The sequence below is a fragment of the Nicotiana sylvestris genome, chromosome 7, assembly GCF_000393655.2.
Source record: "Nicotiana sylvestris chromosome 7, ASM39365v2, whole genome shotgun sequence".
NCBI lineage: Eukaryota > Viridiplantae > Streptophyta > Magnoliopsida > Solanales > Solanaceae > Nicotiana > Nicotiana sylvestris.
The window spans coordinates 4,153,529-4,171,278 of NC_091063.1; the positions used below are offsets into that span (position 1 = coordinate 4,153,529).

The window sequence follows — 17,750 nt, forward strand, 5'->3', positions numbered from 1 at the left end:
AGCCCTCGCAAGGGCTCTATCCATTGCCGCACACATCAACCAAGTCTAGGCAACGCCTAAACTTGTTAAGAGACTCAATCTCTTTAGCCATATCACTAATCCGTCAATTTGGTTCTATACTATGAATAGCTTCTGAGTAGCTATAACACCCAAATGCATCAACGGTCTCTGCAACTGCCAAAGCAAACCTCACTAGATTCATATATCCAAGAAAATTCCCATCAACTACATTTGCAAACCTTAGCGATCGGTTGATCACTCTCTTCTCTCTGCCTATTGCAATGTTATAGGGTTGTTGCGCATGTGCATCAACATTATCGTTTTGATCAATATTTGCACCTCATCCACTTCCTCTACTTTAGAACTACTGGGCTGAGCTAGTGGAGATTCAATTTCTAGCTCTATGCGGTCACTGACACCACGATCTGTTTCTACTATTGCCTTCTCTCTCTAACTGTCTAGTGAGGCAGATTCATTGAATGTTACATCCCTACTATTAATTAGCCCTGGAGTCTTTTGATTTTTGTATCACAACCTATAACCTTTCACTCTAGTTGCATACCTTAGAAATATGCACTTCTTTGCCCTCGGCTCAAGTTTTCCATCCCTCACATGAGTATAAGAAGGACAACTAAATATCCTTAAATTTTAATAATCAGCAGGCGAACCGGACCATACCTCAAAAGGAGTTTTGAACTCAATAGTTGTGGATGGAGATCTATTGACCAAATAACAAGTTGTATTGATTGCTTCAGCCCAAAAATCTTTGCTAACACATGAGTGTGAAAGCATGCTTCGTGCCCTATCACAAAGTGTTATATTCATATGTTCTACAACACCATTTTGTTGTGGTGTTCCGACACAAGTGTGGTGTCTCACTATGCCGTCCCTGCTACAGAAATTATCAAACTCAGAATTACAAAATTCCAACCTATTGTCAGTTCGAAGACGCTTAACTTTTCTTTCTGTTTGTCTCTCAACCATCGTCTTCCATTTAACAAATGTCGAAAATGCCTCATCTTTTGTTGTCAAAAAATACACCCACACCATCCTTGAGTAATCATCAATCAAAGTCATAAAATACCTGGCACCACTCTTGGAGGGAACTCTGTTTGGATCCCACAAGTCAAAATGTATATAATCTAACTTGTCTCTGGTCTTGTGCTCGGCCTTCTTGATAAACTTTACCTTTGTCTGTTTACCAAACACACAATGCTCACAAAAATTCAAAACTTGATTTTTGTACCCATTCAACAAATTCTGCTTACTCAACAAAGACAATCCATTATCACTCATATGGCCAAGTCGTAAGTGCCACAACTAAGACTAATTCAGATCACTTTTCCCAGAAGCTACAACAGCTTCCCCTTCAACTACATTGGCCTAAATATGATACAATTTAGAATGTAGTTTTCTCTTCATGAGTACCATGGAGCCTTTACACACTTTAAGTATTCCATTCTCGGAGTGAAATTTATACCCTTGATCATCTAAAGTCGAAAGAGAAATTTGATTTCTCTTTATCCGAGGAACATGCCAACACTCAATATTTTTGATAATTCCGTCGAACATTCTCAATTTGATGTTACCAACCCCCTCTACTAGTAATGGATTATCATCTCCCATATAGACAGTCTCACTCCTTTGTTTGTAAGTTGCAAACCAATTCTTGTGTGGACACATGTGGAAAGTAGCACCAGAATCAAAAACCCAAGAATTTTTCCCCTGACTAGAACTCACAGCACAAACTTCCCCTACATAGTCACTATCATCAGAATTATTGTCAGTTTCAACAATATTTGCCGAATTATCTATTTTCTGCTTCCCTCTTTTCTCCTTCAGCTTAGGACAATCTCTCTTGTAGTGACCTTGATCCCCGCACTCATAATAATGTTGCTTCCTTGCTCTAGACTTTGATCTTGCGGTTGACTTTTTTCTGTTAAAGTCCTTTTGTTGTGTTCTTTCTCTAATCACAAGACCCTCGCCCTCAATTCTGCTGTTTGGAAAGCTTTTTTTCAACTCTTTAGATTTTAGTGCATTACTAATATCTTCTAGTGAAATGTTGTATTTACCATATAGCAGTGTATCGGCAAAAGTATCATAAGACTGTGGTAAAGAACATAATACAATCAAGGCCTGATCCTCACTCTCAATTTTGATATCCACATTCTTCAGGTCCATTATAATTGAATTAAACTCATCAAGGTGAGTTTTAACAGGTGTACCTTCATTCATACGGAAATTGTATAACCTCTTTTTCAGGTAGAGGCGGTTTGCCAGAGATTTCTTAGAATACAGATCTTCCAGCTTCTTCCATGCTGTTGTTGCAGAAGTTTCTTCAGCAATTTCCCGAAGAACGCTATCTGTAACGCTCATGAAGATCGCACTCAAAGCCCTCCCCTTCAGGTCTTCCTTCTTTGTCTCTTTCATATCTTCGGGAAAATCCTCATCAATTGCTTTCCATAATCCTTGTAACACCAGGGACGATTTCATCATAATCTTCCATAGACTGAAACTAGAACCTCTGTCAAATTTCTCTACTTCGTACTTTGTTGAAGATGATGAAGACATCTTAACCCTAGATTATATATAGAAACCCGAACCTTGCTCTGATACCAATTGTTATGGAATATCGTGACTTAACTAGCATATAATCACACACAAAGCAAATAGAGAAGAAAAATCAACACAAGGATTTAACGAGGTTCGGCTAAGCCTAATCCTCGGGGCAAAAGCAGAGAGAGTTTTCCACTATGAATGAGAAGAAAAGCACAATAAAATCTATAGAATCTCCAACTACAACCCCTATATATATATATATCCCAAAAGGTCCCAAACATATATGAGAAAGGTTTCCTAATTTGACAAGGACTATAGGTTTTCCTTTCCCAAATCTATTAGGATAATGAGTTTTCTTAAACCTATAGGGACTATGGGTTTCCTAATAATACAAGGAAATAATTCAAGCCACAAATAACATATTCGCTCATAAATTGACTCAAATATATATATTAGAAACGTAGAAAAGTTTAATTTCAATAATGGTTAACTCTAAATCATGACCATTAACAGATTACAAGACATCAAAAGCATGCATTAATTAATCTAGGGTCGAAGAAATTAAAAAGGGTACTATAAGTAAAATTAAAGATGTAACACACATTGATAACCCCGGAAATGGGTTATTAGTATTGGTGGGAACTTAGATGGGAAATTATTTCATTTGATCTGCCAAGTACTTTTCAATAGTTGTTTTTTCTCCTATGTGTGTGTCTTGATTTTTTTATCATATTTAACTTTACTATCTATTGAAGTAAATGATACTCTCATATTTATCATAATTGAATTTTCCTTCTTGTAGAAGGAAATTATAAATTTATCATATTGGACTAGTTCATTTTCTTGTAGGAAAAAGTTTTAGACTTCTATAAACTGAGGAATCTTCCTTCTCATTTAGTATATCGACAATGTAGCCATATGGGGGTTGAGAGTTTTGTTTAGGGGGAGAATTTCGGAACAAGAGTTAGTCTGTCACTTGTGTTTGCCTCTTCGTAAGGTTGTTTGATGTTTAGCTTAAAGCATATATATTTCTATGTATATCGCCTCATATTTTACTTTTGTTTCGTGAATTTTGGATGTTAAATGTGTTGATTTATGTTAATTTGATGTGTTTTTATGTGTAGGAATGATTCAAGAGCAATTGGGGGCGAAACACACAAGATTTGAGCCAAAACGAACGAAATCGGGAAACTTGCGAATTTGGGTGTCACAGGTGGCGCCCAGCCCTACCTGTGGCGCCAGAAACAGAATGTAAAATAATGGAGCGCCCTGGTGGGCGCCTGGCGCCGAGCTAGGCACCGTTGATGCGTATTTCGTCCTATTTTGCCCGGGACAAGGTTATTTCGGCCTTAGACCTACCCAAAACGTATAAACGTAAGACTAAACCTATTTTTGAAGGGAGGACGCCACTTTGGAGGATATCTAACATACTTTGAAGGGAGTTTCACGTGGAGGAACACACACCACGCGTGGAGGAGGCTTCTAACTAGTTTTTCTTCTCTTATCTTCCTTTAATTTCATAGTTTATTAGTTCTAGAGTTTTGGGTGCTACATGAACGTTGTAGTTTGAAGCTTGAATTGTTCTTATTATTTTATCATATTGGTTTATTTATTCAATCTTGCGCTTAATTATTTGATTGCTTGATCACCAATTGAATACTATCTACGAATCAAGGATTGAACTCGAGAGAGGGAATTCTAGATTGCATATAAGATTGAATAGAGCAAGATCTTAACTTTGAGGGGGAGCGGATTTGCGGTTAGGATAGGAATATACCTAATCGTCTTGCTTGGTTACTATACAGGAATTATTAATGCGTTCTTATTAATCCTAATTCTATTGGAATATAGGCATTAGGTTAGCTTGAATAGGCGAATTATACTTCGGGAGAAGGCTACGAGCAATATTAACCCTGTCAACCAATAAACCAGACAAATTAATTAGACGATTTAAGTGGAAAACTCAACAGTATTGTTAGCTAACCCATAGCTCTAGAATATTCACTCACATTGAATTCATCTTTATAATTCTCCAACTTGTTTTCTTTAATCTCTTAGTTTGTTATGTTAGATTAATTTTAGTTAAATATTCATACTTTAGAATTCGCTTGAATAGATTAATTGTTTGGGTTTAATTTAGTTGATAGTTAATCACAAGTCCCTGTGGGTACGATATCTGGACTTACAATCCTATATTACTTGTCGACCATATATACTTGCGTGTGTGTTTGGGAGCAACAAGTTTTTGGCGTTGTTGCCGGGGACTTAGAAATTAACTATTCTACTAGATTAAATTTTTACTTTTGCCCTATTCAAGTTTTTATTTTATTTTTATTTTAACTTACTTTAGTATTTTATTATCTTTGTTGACATGGCATCTTGGAACGATAATTGGTCAAATATTGGTTATTCTTATTCTGGTGATCCTTGTACATATTGTGGAGGACCACACTCAGGGCAAAATTGTGCATCTCAATCTGATGTGTGGAATTTTTGTACTGTGTGTGGTTGTCAAGGTGGCCATCGGGATGGCTGTCCTAATTCTTATTATCCTTCTCAGAGTTCTTATTATAATATTTCTAATAATGTTTATGAGTTTGATAGGAGCAATGAAGTGGAGGATATAGAAAGCATGACTCGTATTATGGACATGATAAGGCAAATAGCCGAGCAACAGAACATGATGAGGCAAATAGTCGAGCAACAAAGCCTTGATGCCTTAACGGTCAAAAGACTCCAGGCTAGAATGAACGAATTAATGGCTAATTTCCAAGAAGAACCTCAATTCGATTAAGAGAGCGAGTTCCCACAAGAAGATTATTTTGAAGAAGCAGATATAGTGAACCAATCTTGACTTGAGGAACAAGCTCAACTGATAAAATCTCATGAGTTTCTCCGTGATGGTCTTTCAAATATGACAGAACAATTGATAGAAGGAAGAACTGAGCTCAGGCAAGAAATAGACCAATTTGGCTTAGATATCCATGACATTCATGATCAATTGAATAAAAAGGTTGAGGCGTTTGATGCTCTACAACCAATTTTTGTGGATATTGGCCAGCTTGAGGAGCGGAAAGAGGAATTCCAATTATTCGACCAAAATATAATTAGTGATGCCAAGGTTGATGAAGAGTGCAAAATTGAGGATGTAAAAAATAATGCAATTTGGAGTTGGAGCGTATTGGACCTTATTCTAAAAACTTTTCAACATTGTGTTTGGTTGGTGACATGGGAATTGATCCATTCGAGCATATGGAGGAGCCAATAGATGAGGAACAAAATGTTTATATTCTGAAATTTGCGATGCCAAGGAGACAAAACGACATCCCTCACTTAAAAGCCAAGAAGTGCAAGATGCGATATTATTTATTTGGTTCTTTTGTATTCGCACTACCACCCTAAGAGGGTGACAGAAAAATTGATGCAAAATTGGAGGCGCAATTCATATCTTCAAAGTGTAAGAAAAAGTGGTGAAAGTGATGGCGTCGTGCCGCGATGTTAAATCAAGCGCTCGTTGGGAGGCAACCCAGCTTGTATTTTTTTTATTTTTTTATATAGTGTCAAGTTTCGTGTTATTTTTATTTTGCAGAGTAGGGGAGTCTGAGTGAAGCTGGGGAGCATGTTTGAGCTTAAGTGTAGGGTTTCCCCGACCCTTAATATTAAGGATCATGTCCGAGCTAGGCCCAAGAAGGCCTCAGGGAGTATTTCTCACCCTTGTTTTAATATTTTTCTCTATGACCATGCATCGAGAACCATGCATAAAATAAGTGTGGGGTGGGGAAACAACTTTCTGAAGTGTAATTGTATAAAACTATTTTGTTTATTTAGTTTTTCTTTTAGAACTCGTAATAGACATAGTCTAGGTATAAAAAAACGAAAATTGAAAAAAAAAATTAGAAAAAGTTCAGACTTTTCCCGACGATGGATCTTTTGGACAATTTTCTTGAGGATAAAGTCTGATTAAAAATACCAAAAAGATTTTTTTTTTTGGATAGTTAGGTAGTATCCCTTGATTTTTCTTTGGGCGCCGGTTCTTTTCCAAGGGTGTAGCTCGAACCGGGTACTTTATTATATTTTTTAGGAGTAGTTTAGGAAGAAACTGAGTCGTTCTAAGATACTCATTGACATGGTTGATGCTGGCACATTAGGCTATGACATACATTCTGTTTTCCCGTGTATTTGGTTTGAATTGTGAATCCTAAGTAAAGTAAATAGTCTATTTGTGAAGCCTTTTCTCAGTTGCTTGACTTGTATACCACATAATGCAATGTTGCTTAAATTTCTCATTTAATTGTGCTTGCTTAACTTGAGAGTTGAACAGAACCATCTTGATTGAGTCATGTGCAATGTGTGTGTGAGGATTTGTGATTTATTGTGTTATCCTGTGTAGTCTAGAACTTGTCCCGTGTGTTAATTGAAGCGAAATTGTAAGTTGTGCTAATATAGGAGATGACGTAGGCATTTTCTTGCTTGATCATAGATGTGCTTGTAACATAACAAAATTAAAAAAAAATCTGTTGCTAGCCCTTTTGAGCCTATAGACCTTTTCTTTGGCAACCACATTACAAGTCATACCCCTATTTTGTTCTTAATTTGATATTGATTGAACCTTTACCTCCTAAGGCACTTAGTCACTAAAAAAAGTGAGGATTAGAGATTGGGGAGTAGCTTTTGAGTGGAGGGCCCGTTGGTGCACTAAAGTTGAAATCAAAAGTCACTAGCCGATGAACTTTAATATATGGAGTGTGTGAAGAAAAGAAAAAAAAATAAAGGAAAAGAAAAATTTAAAGGAAAAAATGATAGTGAAAGTATGTAGAAAACACTTCCAATTCTTAATAATTTGTGCTATGGGAGTATAGAAGTGTTTGAATGAACGTAAGGGCTATGTGTATATGGTTTGTGGCAAGTGAGTTGGTTGAGAAGAATATGAGCTTGAATCGTAAATGTAGTGTATTAAAGTGCTTAGGAGGGTTAGTCACTATTTCTAAATATATCATACCCGTACCTTGGCTTACATTACAACCTTAAAAGTCCTAATTGATCCTAGATTTGGCTAGCTTAAATTAGTAGAGATATACACTACGGGCAAGCATATGGTACGACCACGGGATGCATATTAATTCTTTGTAAGAGTGAGAGAATTTTGTTCAATTGTGTGATGTCCTTAATCTATATTCAAAAGTATATTTGAATGTGTGGACTATCTATATTCACTCTTTTGTTTGTTGGTAAGGGCACATGATCTCATGAATGATTGGTAATGTTGTAAACTTTCTTGTTGGGTAAGTGCATGAGTTGAGGGTGCTTAGTGGTTGCAAGTCGGCTCTTGAGGTTAGGTGGTGACAAATAGGTTGTTGGAATTTATTGAATTGAAATATTATACTTTGGTATGCTTAAATGGGAAGAATGTGAAATTCTATGTGTTCATACTTGTGTGCCGGTATTAATAATAGTCAAGGGTATAGTGTGTGGTTAAAAGTTAAAGATCTCCTCTATAATTTATACGTGTACGTAGTTGGGGGGTTTATTAGATAGTCCAATTGCTCGAGGACGAGCAAAAGTCTAAGTGTAGGGTGTTGATGTTTAGCTTAAAGCATATATATTTCTATGTATATCGCCTCATATTTTACTTTTGTTTCATGAATTTGGGATGTTAAATGTGTTGATTTATGTTAATTTGATGTGTTTTTTATGTGTAGGAATGATTTGGGAGCAATTGGGGACGAAACGCACAAGATTTGAGCCAAAACGAACGAAATCGGGAAACTTGCGAATTTGGGCGCCACAGGTGGGGTAGGGGCGCCAGAAACAGAATGTGAAATAATGGAGCGCCCTGGTGGGCGCCTGGTGCGAAGCTGGGCGCCGTTGACGCGGATTTCGTTCTATTTTGCCCGGGACAAAGTTATTTCGGTCCTAGACCTACCCAAAACGTATAAAAGCAAGACTAAACCTATTTTTGAAGGGAGGACGCCACTTTGGAGGATATCTAACATACTTTGAAGGGAGTTTCATGTGGAGGAACACACACCACACGTGGAGGAGGCTTCTAACTAGTTTTTCTTCTCTTCTCTTCCTTTAATTTCATAGTTTATTAGTTCTAGAGTTTTGGGTGCTACATGAACGTTGTAGTTTGCAGCTTGAATTGTTCTTATTATTTTATCATATTGGTTTATTTATTCAATCTTGCGCTTAATTATTTGATTGCTTGATTACCAATTGAATACTATCTACGAATCTAGGATTGAACTCAGGAGAGGGAATTCTAGATTGCATATAAGATTGAGTAGAGCAAGATCTTAACTCTGAAGGAGAGCGGATTTGCGGTTAGGATAGGAATATACCTAATCGTCTTGCTTGGTTACTATACAGGAACTATTAATGCGTTCTTATTAATCCTAATTCCATAGGAATATAGACGTTAGGTTAGCTTGAACAGGCGAGTTGTACTTCGGGAGAAGGCTACGAGCAATATTAACCCTGTCAACCAATAATCCAGACAAATTAATTAGACGATTTAAGTGGAAAACTCAACGGCATTGTTAGCTAGCCCATAGCTCTAGAATATTCACTCACATTGAATTCGTCTTTATAATTCTCCAACTTGTTTTCTTTAATCTCTTAGTTTGTTACGTTAGATTAATTTTAGTTAAATATTCATACTTTAGAATTTGCTTGAATAGATTAATTATTTGGGTTAAATTTAGTTGATAGTTAATCACAAGTCCCTGTGGGTACGATATCTGGACTTACAATCCTATATTACTTGTCGACCACGTATACTTGCGTGTGCGTTTGGGAGCAACATTGTTCTCTCGATATTTTTATACTCTCTTTTATTTAGTAAATTGGTCATCTTCGCCCGTGAATGTAGGCCGATTGACCAAAATCACGTTAAATATTTTTGTTTTTTTGGTATATTTCTCTTCTGTTGTCTGATTTATCGTCGTTCAAGGTTTACTTTACTAGCTTTCGCATGATACCTAATTATTCCGATCCTAGCAACTTCCTTGTGTGTGTATTGCTCTACCAAAAATAAAGGGGAGAAACTCAATGAATTAGGAAAAATTTGCAGACCATAATCAAGGAATTCGATGCGTTTGAAAATTATTTTTCGTGTGCTTAAACATTTCCATGCAATTCATGGTATTATACAAGGACGGAGAGGAGGAGAGAGTATGAAATTAGATTGATATTCAGGGGTCGTTTGGTTGGAAAGATCATTATCCCTGGAATAATTTTTTCGGGATTAATTATTTCGCCTTTTTATGGGGATAAAAAAAATATTACAATTTCGAGATTAATTATACCGTAATTTCCTCTTAACTAAATATGGGATAAACTCTTCTTAAATTTAATCTCAAAATTAATTATTTTTTATCTTTCGTACTAAACGAACCCTCAGTCTATTATATGCTTTGCGTACATAAAATACGCAACTGAGGCTAACACTTTAATGAGAATACACCATATATAGTTCGTGAAAGTGGAAAAAGGCGTGAAAATCATGAGTAGGCTAACGTATGAAACAGTTTTCCAAATATGAATCTGAAAAATCATATTCACATTTGCCGGATAAGAACAGGGGATTTGTATTCATAGTTGTGGAGTGACTATTGAAGTTATACGTGTGTTAGCACAAAAATTTGTAAATTTATTCACTTTAAGATAAACTTCAGATTTAGCGGGTTTGAAGTTTAAAAAATGTGCATTTGAAGTTGCAAACTTAAAATGCACTTAAGAGTGTTTTATTCTAAAGTGCAGCTAATTTTTGCATGCACTTAATATTTTTTTAGTCTGAAGTGTAAACATTATATTTAAGATGCAATTAAGACTTAATTGGTCTGAAGTATAGCTAATTTATGCATGTGCAAATTGCATAGAAGCAAAACTTGTTCTTCGAATTTCAACAATCTAACATACAGCTCAAATTTGAAACATAACTTTAAATCGTCAATTTGTAAAACAACAATAAAATATAACAAATTCATTTGTATCAATTAAGAGGAAGAAAAAATCCTAAGCAGTAGCAAAGAGAGGAGCGCCACAATAACTTACTACTATAAAACACCATAAACCACCGTAAAATCTGCTCACAAACACAATGTAAATCCATTAATTGTCACCTCTGTTTTTACAACAACTAAGATGAAAGAAGATAAAAAAGAAGGAGGAGGAGGAAGAGATTGAGGAAATTGTATGAAGTTATTCGTGCTTCGAATACTAGTTAAATATTTTTAAAAAAATAAGTAAAAGTTAAATGGAGATTATCATATAGGGCGTCAGTGAAATTTGTAAGTTAAAAGAACATATCTGTTTTGGAATTTTTCCATACAGTACAAAAGATTTGCTTTCATTTTATCTAAAAGAGATTTAGTCACCCCAATCGCACATTTTTAAATTACTAAACAAAGCAATTATTTTTAATCCATCAGCTACTACGTACTAGAAAATAAATTTAACAAAAATACTCATAAAGAAAATAAGCCATACATAGTAAGAGGTAAATTAGTCTTTTAACGTAGGTAACACGCTGACACGTCAGTTAGTTATTTATGGCGCGTTACATGACCCAAGACTTGAGAAGTAGTTGACTAACATCAAAGTAAAGTCCAAAATTTTGAAGAAAAATATTTTGCTAGAAAATTATAACTTTCTTTCTTTATACGGAAATCAAGAGTCAGTTCTGGTTACACGGACGAAGCCTCCTAAAGCTTACTTTCTTTGACCGCCCAAAATTTTCCGAGTCATCAAAATTTTCCCAGTTTTTGGGTTAGAATAAGGGGATAGATTGCATTAACTGAGTTAGTCGGGTAAATAATTTCTCGCATGCGAGATTTGAGATCTATTCTTTCAACTAGTAGTCTCCTCAGTCAAAGCTCGTCGCCCCGAACTTGTCTAGTGTGGTTTACGTCTCTGTGTGGTTTGCGAGCTATTTCACATGGAGCAGGTTATCCGGTGCACACTCCAAGGCAGCGTCGACATTCAACCAAGGGGTGATCGACAAACCTTCGCCGAAAAATACACTGTATTACTAGATAAATAATTTTATTTTATGTATATTTATTAAACGTTGACTCTTCTTAATTTTTCAATGGTCTAATTTTTTATATTTTGATATCCCTCGGTGAAAAACTCTAGCTCTGGCTACCCGTTTCGCAAGGAATTTTTCAAAAACCAAAGAAAAGGGGACATATTTTATTTTTGTCCCAAATTAGAAAGGAGGTTGGTTTAGAAATTGGAGAACTTTGATTTGATCAAAAAACTCGTGGGGTTTGAAAGTTAAAGAAATTCTAAATAAAACCAACAATATGCTTTCTTAACTCTTTTCCAATTTTCTGTTCACATTAAACTGTACGGTAATTCAAAGACCAATTACTTTCTTTAGTACAGTTCCCTTTGTCCACTAGCTAATCTTTTAGTCTCCTCTATTTTAATTTATTTTTCCACGAATCCACGCTTTAAAAATCTCCCTATATAACTACCAAATCTGTAATAGTCAGACACATCATTTCTGGAAAACTTCAATATTCTTCAACAGAAAACAAAAGAAATTTTTTTGGTTCTTCTATTTTTCTTTCAGGTTTGTGAAAACTGAAAGATGACAGTGATGAAAGAAAATGGTTTTAAAGGAACAGAATCAGAAACCATAATACAATCAAATGGGGTTGATAAGATGTCAAGAAAGAATACAATAAATGTTAGAAATTGTGAGCCAATCAAACTGATGCTTGAGACAACACTCTCATTCAAGAATTTGGTTCAAGAAACTAAGGCAAAATCAGATATTTCCTTTCCTGAGCCTGCTATTATGTTTTCTCCTCGACCAGTTAGCGAGCTTGATGCTGCAGCTGTTAAGCTTCAAAAAGTATATAAGAGTTATAGGACTAGAAGAAATCTGGCTGATTGTGCTGTTGTGGTTGAAGAATTATGGTTCGTGTTTTCTTATTATCTTGCTGTTGTTATTGTTGGTTTTTTCTGCTTTTTTTTTTCTTTCCTTGAGCCCGGGGTCTATCGAAAACAACTTCTCTATCCTCTACCCTCGAGGTAGGGATAAGTTTTGCGTACACACTACCTCTTATTCTATATTTATTGAAGTAATTATTGTGTAATATATGTAGGTGGAAGGCATTAGATTTTGCAGCTCTAAAGAGAAGTTCAGTTTCATTTTTCAATGATGAGAAGCCAGAAACTGCTGTTTCAAGGTGGGCTAGAGCACGTACTAGAGCTGCTAAAGTTGGAAAGGGATTGTCCAAAGATGAAAAAGCTCAAAAATTGGCTCTGCAGCATTGGCTAGAAGCGGTAAGTTTAATTTGAAACTGCTTTTTCTTGCTGTCATTACTGCTTTACTTGCATTTTCCTTGAACCGAGTTTTCTATTGAAAACAGTCTCTTTATCTCGCGGTAGAGATAAGATCTGCGTACACGCTATTCTTCCTTGGCACCGCTTGTGAAATTATACTGGAGTTGTTGTTGTTGTTGCTGATGGATTATAATAAACAGCAGAAGCAATCCCAGTATCAAAATCACATGTAATCTAGACAACTAGTATATACGGGGTTTCACGGGTTACCTCTTGAAGCGTGAACATATCTCTTCTATCACGTGAGCCTTCAGTTCCATAACTTCTCAATGGAATTTCCATCACCCGCACAATCGTGATCCTCGAACATTCCACGGTCTTCTACTGTGTTACCCAAATAATACCGGAAATAGAAATTTCGTGTGGGCGAAATTTCTAGGAAAACTTGGCTTAAAATTTCAGGCACCATGTACTACTGCTTCTAGGTGGAAAAACTTATGTATTTATAGCACAAGTTTTAAGGGTTAAGACCCTTTTCCAAAACCTGTTGGGTTTTCTTTTCCATTAGAAAAATGATTCCTTTATTTCCTATTATTTAGGCACAGTAGGGACCACAGAATTTAATTAACAAGGCTTCAATGATGGAATTAATTTCTAATTTTCGAAATTAATATCTACCATAATTAATTACGAATTATTCCACTAAAAATCCGTAATTGCACTCCTTATCCAATTTCGAAATTCATCCATTAAATCTTATTTAACTCCCCATATTAAGATTCAGATACTAATCAAGTAAATTAAATTACTGACGATTTAATTTATTGATTATTTCCTTTAGACTTTCGCTTAACTTATTTCATGTGTCGGATACAAAATCCACCGGCCGGGTTTACACATGAAAATTTATAAGCTTTCATAAAGGTGTATCATCAATCTCTAAACCGAGACATGGATTCCATCAACTAACTATTACTTCGCCAATGTATATTATTATTATCCAATTTACCAGGCATATTGACCCACGAAAGAATCTCGCCTTTTAATAAATCAAAACAATAATAATATACACAGCTAATAATAATTATATCAAGATTAAGAGTATAAGTACATTTAATGGCTAGAGAGTTTATTTTATTAAATCAGTATAAAATACTTATCCCTACCTGGTCCGTTCAATACATACAAAATGTATTAGCATAAGAAGTTGGAATTAAACTATTCCCATAATCAAGATAAATTATATTTAATCTTGTGCTACAATCATTCCTGATGGTTTGTCCAATTCCATCATTAGATTATGAACTCAAACTTTATACTTATAAGAACCGATGATTTAATCTTCCGTATATAAGCTAAACTCTATACATTAAATCATCTACTATATAAGCAAAGGACACAGACTAATATATGATCTATTTAAAACTTTATTAAAACTGAATAAACAATTGTTTCGTAATAAATACTATATCTAAATCAAACTCATGGTTAATAGTATATATCCCAACAGTTGCTTTAATTAGAAGGATTTGGTATGATTTAGCAATTGACATTTTTACTTTTTTTCTAATTTTCTTGTAGATTGATCCACGACATCGGTATGGGCACAACTTGCACTTCTACTATGATTTATGGTTTAAGAGTGAAAGCTCTCAGCCTTTCTTCTACTGGTAAGTACAGTACAATTTTTTTTAGAAAGTTATATTTGTGTTCATGAGAAAGTTAATTACTCGGAGATGACATCTAATCGCGTTATTAACGTTTTTCTTATGAAGGTTGGATGTTGGAGATGGAAAAGAAATAAATCTAGAGAAATGTCCTAGGACAAAATTACACCATCAATGCATCAAATATCTTGGACCAGTAAGTTCGCGTTCTGAATCTTTATTAAACATATGTAACCGATGTATAGTTAACAGATCTATGATGTGTTTATATATAGTTCTTTTGAACTAAATTGCTTCTGTTTTACAAATGCAGAAGGAGCGCGAATCATATGAAGTAGTTATTGAGAATGGGAAGCTTGTATATAAACAAAGTGGAGTTTCTGTTCAGTCAATAGAGGGTTCAAAATGGATCTTTGTTCTTAGCACAACAAGAACATTATATGTAGGACAAAAGCAAAAGGGCACATTTCAACATTCAAGTTTTCTATCTGGTGGTGCTATCACTGCAGCTGGTAGACTAGTTGCTCATGCTGGAATTCTAGAGGTAAAATTATCATATAATGTACAAACTCCGAATTAGATTTGTCGCGAATAAGTTTACTTATCTTGTCCATGTATGTCTTTTGTTGCAGGCTATTTGGCCATATAGTGGTCACTATCACCCAACTGAAGAGAACTTCAGGGAATTCATTAGCTTTCTTGAAGAGCACAATGTCGACCTTACAAACGTTAAGGTAAATGTTCATGTTTCGCTTGAACATGTGTTGAAGTGTGACCATATGCTGCTCTGATATCATAAAATGTGCGACCATCTTAATTATATTATGTCTCAATAGCATACTAACGATAATTATTCTCTTATGCAGAGATGTGCAATTGATGATGACTATCATTCATTCAATGGTAGCAACGAGGGCTCAAATCGCCGACCACATGTGGATCCTTCCATTACTAAAGACTCTGAACAAAGAAGCACATACGTCGACAAGAAACCGGAGGACATTATCATCAATGAGAAGGCACCAACATTTAGCTTGGCTAAACATTTGTCCAACAAATGGACAACTGGAACTGGACCGCGTATTGGCTGTGTTAGAGATTACCCTACAGAATTACAATTCCGAGCACTTGAACAAGTTAATTTATCGCCTCGGGTGGCCAATGTAGGCTTCAATTTCTCTGGTCCAATCCCCTCACCAAGACCAAGTCCAAAGATTAGGCTTTCTCCAAGGATTGCACATATGGGACTGCCTAGTCCTCGGACTCCTATTTCAGCACCTAATTAAGCAACATTTGAACCAAATGAAGCACATCTGGTGCTACTAGACAGGAAATGGGAGGGATAAAACTAACTCAAATCTTTAATTTATTTGTTCATTCATGTTTGTATTTACTAGATGGCTTCATTGAGCCAAAGCAAATAGTACATTATGTACATTTTGAGAATTAATTTTGATTAATTTTCAAAACTTTTCATTCTTTTTGAGAAACAAAGAGTTGACTTGTGGACGTCAAAATTGTACACAACTTTGTAGCATCTAATAATAACATAAATACAAAGATGTCCATCGCATTGTATTTGGATATGGAAAGAAAGAAAAGAAAGATATATTTGTAAAATCTTTTCTTGAAGTTAACCCGAAAATAAATAAAAAATCATATTTTTATAATTGATTGCCAAAATCATATTTTTATCGGGTCAATTTTTTTTTTTTTTTTTTTTGTGTTTATTCACACTTACTTTTTTTGGTCCAAACCTGAAATTTTTAATGATAGTTGGTTGTCTTCGTCACTTCTTTTTTCGCAATAATTTTTTAGATTTGTGCATATCCATTATATACATTAAAAAAAAGGGCTAGTTGAGATTTTTCCCTTAAAGAAGCAGAATGCTGTTTTGGCAATAGGCCAAAGGACAAAGTACATTACGATGGATGGTGAAATATCAGATTGCAGTCATGATCATACAGCTCAGTGAGGAAACAAAAAAATACATATAAAATGAGTAAAAGTCAAAGCAAAAAGAGCACAAACGACTTAATGAAAGGTTGTAGGAGGAAAATTACATGAAGTTGCGGCAGATATAGCTCTTAGACAACTGGTTTATCGGAATTCAGTAATAGGGCAGCCCAGAACGCATTCCACATTCACGGAGAGTTCGAAGAATTCATAAAATTTAATATGAGAATCACGTCTGATAATAGCCTCCCAAGCCTCCCAATATAATCGTTAAGTACATTTTTGAGTCCTTGCCCCAAATGTGGTATCTTAGTACTTTGAATTGATTTTTTTGGGTACGCGCTTTATTCATTCTCATGCATAAACGAGGCTCAGATGTCCAATTTTGATTTGATCGATTGTTTCCTTTTTGATTAAAACATAAATTTTGTTTGTGCCTATTTCTACTTCAATGACATTTTGAGCTCTACAAATATTGCATTTGAAGTGGATGTTTTTGGAGTCATAAACTAAGTACAAAATAATAAAAGAGAAGAAACGAAATCTGCTTCCAATTTTGAATGAATCAATTGTTTCTTTTTAAGCTACAGGAGCCATTTACCTTGTGAGATGATTGGTGGAGCAGTACATGAAGAGGAAAAAGGACTTACGCGTGGTGTTCATTGACCTAGAGAAGGCTTATGACAAAGTTCCGAGGGATGTGTTGTGGAGATGTTGGGAGGTCAGCGGAGTCCCGGTGACGTACATTAGGGTGATTAAGAACATGTACGAAAGTGCCAAGACTCGGGTGAGGACTGCCGGATGAGATTCAGAGCATTTTCCTGCGGAGATGGGGTTGCATAAGGAATCAGCCCTTAGCCGTTTTTGTTTGCCCTAGCATTGGATGTGCTGACACTACACATACAAGGGAAGGTGTCGTGGTGTATGTTATTCGTTGACGACATAGTTCTGATTGACGAGACGCGAGGTGGTATTAACGCTAGGTTGGAAATTTGGAGACAAACACTAGAGTCCAAAATTTCAAGTTGAGTAGGTCGAAAACAGAATACTTGAAGTGCAAGTTCAGTGATAAGAGGCATGAAGAAGAAGTGGAAGTAAAGATGGATACCCAGGTCATTCCCACAAGAGATAGTTTCAACTTTCAAGTATCTTGAGTCTATAATCCAAGGCAGCGAGGAGATTGACGAGGATGTTACTCACCCTATTGGAACGGGTTGGATGAGATGGAGGCTAGTATCGGGGGTTTTATGTGATAAGAATGTACTGCCT

The 17,750-nt window shown here is 35.6% G+C and overlaps 1 protein-coding gene across 1 annotated transcript; it reads left to right on the plus strand.

Moving 5' to 3' along the window:
* Nucleotides 1-12,052: 12,052 nt before the first annotated feature.
* LOC104227088 (IQ domain-containing protein IQM4-like) lies at nucleotides 12,053-16,109 on the plus strand. The gene is made up of 7 exons (XM_009779218.2): nucleotides 12,053-12,489; nucleotides 12,678-12,858; nucleotides 14,440-14,528; nucleotides 14,634-14,721; nucleotides 14,839-15,069; nucleotides 15,158-15,259; nucleotides 15,392-16,109. Exons 1-7 carry the CDS (start codon nucleotides 12,158-12,160, stop codon nucleotides 15,809-15,811), a joined length of 1,443 nt encoding a protein of 480 aa, XP_009777520.1. The 5' UTR covers nucleotides 12,053-12,157; the 3' UTR covers nucleotides 15,812-16,109.
* The last annotated feature ends 1,641 nt before the right edge of the window (nucleotides 16,110-17,750 follow it).